The following is a 6,425-nucleotide window of genomic DNA, read 5'->3' on the forward strand; positions in this document are numbered from 1 at the left end:
TCTCTCCCCAATTCTTTTTCTTTCTCCGGATTATTTGCCTTCCTTGCAGATCCTATCTTCTTCAGGGTGAATATCTTCTCCGTAGTCTGCGGGTAGTTCTATTATCAAATAGACGTGGGTCACGTTTTTCTTGCGCCGAACGGTACACCGCGGTGGCTTTGACATCGTCACCGGCACGCGAGGTGTTGTCGTCGATGCCGTAGGTGGGAATCAGTACGTCGGCGTCTATCGCGGCGTGCGGACCTCGACAATGTGTCGCGGCGCGTTTCAACATGCGCGCAAAAAAACGAGCGACTGAGTTCGACGTCGAGGCAAAACGTTTATTCAAACAAATCTCGAGATATATACCGGGGATTGAAGTGCTTGTCCCAATTGATCCACACTTCTCGCAATGGTGATCAATGCTGATCACCGAAACGCTGAAATGATCTCTCGCGTGCGTATCCTTCGAGTCATCAGACGATTTAATCTCCAGTGAAAGAAAAAACGTGCGTGCGGTGAATTTGACGGTGAAATTCGATGTTCCATTCTGATACGCCGCAATTAGCCCAGCTGATAGATATCGAAGAAGATACGTCGTCACGCGACGTGAAGGAAACTCTCTCGTAGACACGCGCGACGGGGATTATCGGTCCATGAGAACATCAGAGAGAAACAAAAAAGTTCAGGCAGAAAAGCAGATCGTTCATCGTGCGTGTGTCTCATGTCGATGCAATTAGGACAAGAAGATACGAATTATAACAAGACAACGCACATCTCGCTACGTAGACTATTCATTCGAGTAGGAATTTTTGTCGTTCTTCTTCAGTTTCTTGACTAGAACATTGGATAAGTCTTCTAAGAGTTCGCCTACAAATCGCACAATGTTTTGCTTCCAAAGTCCCTTCACGCGATCGTCGCGTGGCGTTATGTCCACCGCATCGCTGTCGAAGAGCAAGTCTTCGCTAACCAATGCGATTCTATCCCCTGTCGCTAGAACGTCCAATGTGAGCGAGAGCAACCGACGCGGTTCCGAGGCGACCAGCGAGGGCTCTAACTCTTCCATCAGGTACATCGATCAGGAGGCCTCGATGTCTGGCGGTAGCAGCACGGACACATTACCGGGTATCCGTGCTGATTACCTTGATCCTGAACCCTTATCGCCTGGAGCGGATGCTATGACTTCGCCTAGTGGCATAATGGTCGTTTTGAATGGCAACAATACCAATGACCAACAGTTTATGCTGCAGGATGAGAACCATCAGACTACGCGTTCTCTACCGTCGCCGAAAAAATTAAACAATAACGGCAGCAGTTGGCGTCGTAAGCTTATGCTTCGTCTTCGTTCGAATGATTCCTCGAACTTGAACAACGGCGAGATACGTTCTTCTTCGACGTCTCCTTCGCCCGCGAGCGAATCGATAGCGGAGTCTTCATCTTCATCAAGGAATCCTCATGTGGACGAGGGACAACAAGGTGGCAATACGACCGTCTCATCGCCGTCGGTGCAGATCGATGTGATCGATGAGAGCCCTCAGGTGGCTGCCGCCTCTATCAGCGATATACCATCTCTGGAGAATGGCTTCAGCGAGCCCGAGGATGAAAATGACGACGAAGAGGATGAAGAGGAGGCCTCTCCGGAGACCGAGACTGAGGAGGGTTCATCTTTACCGTCCAGCCCAGCAGCCGCGTCCACCGTCGGCTTGACTACTTCCGCGGCGCCTTATTACGACTTCCTGTCGGTAAACGGCGGTACCATGCGACAAGAGACCACCAGTACTAGCTCGCCGCAGCTATCGTCCGGCACGAGTTTGCGTTCCAGCGTGGAGTCACCGCCCGCTGACACCTGCAGCTCCTACGGTGAGGACAGCAGCCCGGGCATGGACTCGCTGAAGCCCGAGGGTCTGGACGCGTCTGGGTGCTTGCCAGCTGCAAGATCTTGTCCGAATCTAGAACGGCAAAGCGCCGGTTGCTCATCAGCCAGCGGCTCATCGAGCGCGAGTCCGAGCCCGGGACCAGCAGGGCCTCGTTTCAAGCCTCTTGAGGAAGGTGACATACAGGTGTGCTATCTGAATCACACCCGGACCCTCGTAAAGAAGATCCTGTCCAGCAAGTTCCTCAGACGTTGGGAGACCCATCATCTCTATCTCAATGATGCTTGCTTATCCTCCAAGACGGTGAGTGTGACGTAAATGCTTACAGTGGGATTCCCACGTGATGCGAAACCTCTTGAAAATTTACTTCTTGAACGCTATGAAATCCCGCATAAAAAAAAATAATATCTATAATTAAAATAAAGTATAATAAAGTAATAATAAAGTAATAAAATAATAAAATTTTTCTCGTTATATCATCATTAAACCGTTAAATAGTTTTGTAATGGTAACTTTGAAAGTTATTCACTACAAAACCAATCACTACAAATTCACTACAAAATCAATTTAATGATTAATCGCAATTAAAAATATACAATTTTTATCAGGTTAAGCCTAATCACAAGCAAATAAAAAAATCAGCAAATAAAAAAATCAGACCTTAAAGTATAAAACTATTAGTTTAGTGAGAGCTCAGACGCAATGAAAGGAATATTAAGGAATAGATTCAAAAAATAACATACAATATTTAATCTGTTAGAAACTGTATATCAATGCATAATTTCTAGGTTGAAATCTGTTACCTGTGTGTTTTATTCCCCGTTCCTTTTTCTTATTTTTTTCATTTTGTCTGAGCTCTAATTAGAGATTAATTAATCTTAGCTTAGAAGAATACAATTTTACATTATCATCAAGTCAAATAAAGTTAAATTTAAATCACAAATTAATCAGAAGATGAAAAATCGGACCATGATAATATAATTAAGCTATAGCATATAAAAAAAACTTAATTAATAAGATATAAGAAAGGAAATCAATATGTTAGATTTGCTACTCCTTATGTTGTAATCTTACGATCTCTACTGTGATTGATCAATTTGCTTACTGCTTAACGTTTTACTGTTTAAATTTTTTTATGCTATACTCTTATTCTGTGATTGACATTAAAGTCCTAAAATTTCGCTCGAGATCTTTCTTGACTTAAATCGCTTCCAAGCTTACGTTACCGGACGTAGGCATGGTGAGTTTCCATCTGTCCATTTATATTATTATCCGGATTACTGGTTACTATGGTAATCTGCAAACGATAATATGATTGTAACTACTCGAAAGTAAATCCTGTTGTCTAACTTTGTCTCTCAATAGGATTATTATAGTTCACGATCGACAAATCGATTTCAGATAAATGCATAGCGATGTAATTAGAAAACTACCGCTACGAAAAATTGGTATAAAGAATTTAGTTATTTCTCGGCTACGAAAAAACTTGACACAACTCTGATAGCTCCAAGGACGACTCAAGCGGTTTAGACTGTTTATTTTGGAAGTGACGAGCAAGTTTGGAGATGACAAATTTAGCTGGTATACAATCCCACGTCCACTTTTCCTCTCATAATCTGATTGCTTTTCGCATAAAGAACGCGTTTATCGTAGTTTGTTATGTAAACTCGCAAGGTGAAGTATTCATACTTCATCATCGTGATTTGCAGTGACTTCGACGTGACTTCAACCTCGCAGAGATTTCGTGATTGAGAAACCGAGTCCGCGAAAATATAATTTACCAGCTACCTTTTTATATTTCCATTTTAATTCGAAAAAAATTACGTATCACAATTTCGTGTCATTTCTCTCATTTTCAACGTTTCTCTCTCTGCCAATAAATTTAATCTCCATAAATTTATTATGCTTATAAATATTTATCAATACAAATGCTGATCCATTCATCAATTTCAATCGTCAGTTGTATGTAACTACTCGAGAGTAAATCCTGTTGTGTAACTTTATCTCTGAATAGGATTATTGTAGTTTGCGATCGACAAATCTATTTCAGATAAATGTATATATAGCGATGTAATTAGAAATTTTAATTTATTATTTATAAAAAATATTCTTTCTTTTTTTCATTTTTCTTTTTTTTTTCGTCATGCTGGAAACTAATTCTAAATTTTTTTGGGTAAATTCATTCTTCTGAAATGAGATTTCCTCCAAAAAATTTAGAGAATTCGTTTTAAGCATTACGAGAAATGAAGAGAGAAGAAAAAGTGGAAGAGAAAGAATATTTTTTAAATAATAATTAACTAAAGTAATAATTAATTAAAATTTCTATAATTAATTATTATTTTCGCGAACTATAATTATCTTATTGAGAGATAAAGTTAGACGACAGGATTTACTTTCAAGTAATCGAAAAGAGATTTCATTCTTGGAATGAGATTTACTTCAAAGAATTTAGAGAGAAATGTTTACAAATTCGCTGTATCGAAATCATAGAATGAATATACATTATTCTCGATTGCTTTACATTGCTAGTCGTTCTTCGTGTGAACTATGATTTCTCGGCAGTTCGGGAATATTCGAACGTAACATACGAAACAACGGTCATCTCGAGTAACGATGATTACGCGATTACTCTGTTCCTCCACTCTCTCCGCTCCTCCTGTCCATGATTCGCGTTGTATCAGAATGCAATTTGCATCGTCAGGGACGATTTATGGCACGCTATCGCGATACACGACAAAGAATATTAGTGATCGTGTCAGCTGCACCGAAGTGCGACGAACAGCAACGGGATCTCTCCTTCTCTCAACTGGTGGGTGATGTTACGTAATTGCGAATTTTCCGGCGCGCGGACAAGAGAGAGAAGGAAAAGAAGAGAGAAATATTGATTGGAGAAAAAAAAATCGGTTAAATTCATTGCCTTCAGTTTTCAGCGCGCAATCACGATGTTCAATGCCGATTGCCTGATTACTGAACCACCGCCGCTGCACCCTATACTTCGCGAAATCCAATTTATCGTTTCGCTTTGTAGGAGAACTCGCTTGAAAACGCGGAGTGAAGTACTTGATGCACTTCGTTGACGTGATTGATTCTATTCCCGTGGTGATGCATTTACCCTTCGACAAGACTTCAAGACTGCTCCCTATATAATATAACTAAACGATTTTTTAAAATAAATTTTCCGACATTCTTGGTCGCTCGGGGCCACGATTATCTCGTTGACGCATTAGCATCATAAAAAGATTTCTGCACGATTCGCCGTGTCTGTTTCTTCTTCTGTTTTCGCGGTGCGGATATAGAAATAGAAATTATTCGCATGTGCGCAAAAAGAATGGCAGTGCGCGTGCACGCGAAACCTCCCCGTAAACCTTACATTCCTTCGAATATTCCTTCGATGACACTACTCATTCGAACATCTTCGTGACTGCGTGTTTCTACAAAAGTTTCTGTGAAAGAAATAGAACTCTTTGAAATTAACACTCTCTTTTTCAGAATTTTTTATGCTCGGATATGTCTTTCTCTACACACTTATCGTTAGAAACACATTTGTAGAAACGATGCTGCTGAACGCTACGTTCAGCAGAAAAGCAACTTCGAAATTGTTTTAAAATTCTTTAATATAATTAATTTTATCCTTATTTTCTCATTGGAACTAACATAAATGTGTAAAGCAATTGTATTAAAGAATATATATTACAACAATATCTTCGCTGTGTCAACGTATGTACAATAATTAGTATTAATTTACTAATTTTGTACTATAAAAGACTCTAACAAAGGGTCGAAATTAATCATATTCTTTTATATAATTTCCATTCAGTGTTGGCTTTCATGGACTTTTTTATTGTGACAATTTATTTTATTTGGAGCCTTTGTCTTTATTACTTTAATTTTGCAACAGTTGCAAGCTGCTCTCTTTCTGAACGCAGCTAATATTCAGGTATATTTGGCGCGACAATTATTGCAATAATCCGATACTGATCGTACAAATAAATAACAATAGTATTAATATTAGCATAATATGTGTTATAATCATAACGTGTTATATGTACGTCACTAGAATAGATAGAATATTATTAGATAGGAGATAATACTTATGTCGGATATACTCACAGAAAAAAAGAACCTTGACGATATGATAAAGATGGCTCGTCATCGATAAAACTTTGTGATCGTTCGGTAACATTCCACGATCATTTAATCGAGTCGAATTCTTGAATTAATCGTTCGTAAATACGTCGATATTTGCGTGACAAACATTCGACACGTTACGTAGAAATTTACACCATCTCTTTTCTTCGTTATCGCGAAGAATCGTTGAATTATGTTAATTTGCCGATAATTCCACTACTCATGTGGGCTAATGTTTGATGTAGCTTCAGTCGAGTTCGTGCGTCAGTCTTGGTTTATATGAAATTCGAGTGAAATGACGATAATGGCAGGAGAGAGAGAGAGAGAGAGAGAGAGAGAGGAGGGAGGGGGAGGGGGAGGGGAAGAAAGAAATAGTCGACCGACCCGTCGTAGTAGTTCGTACTAATTACGTAGTACTTAGTTAGGTTAACGTACGGACGAACC

At 39.7% G+C, this 6,425-nt stretch overlaps 1 protein-coding gene across 1 annotated transcript in view; it reads left to right on the forward strand.

Annotated features, from left to right (window-relative positions):
• The first annotated feature begins 863 nt into the window (after nt 1-863).
• The window catches only part of LOC105618022 (C-Maf-inducing protein-like), a 46,187-nt gene continuing 40,625 nt past the window's right edge, over nt 864-6,425 (forward strand). The window contains exon 1 of the mRNA XM_012199561.1: nt 864-2,156. Coding sequence (XP_012054951.1) covers nt 864-2,156 — 1,293 coding nt within the window. The remainder of the gene's footprint in view (nt 2,157-6,425) is intronic.

This window comes from Atta cephalotes (assembly GCF_000143395.1).
Source record: "Atta cephalotes unplaced genomic scaffold scaffold00015, whole genome shotgun sequence".
NCBI classification, from domain to species: Eukaryota; Metazoa; Arthropoda; class Insecta; order Hymenoptera; family Formicidae; genus Atta; species Atta cephalotes.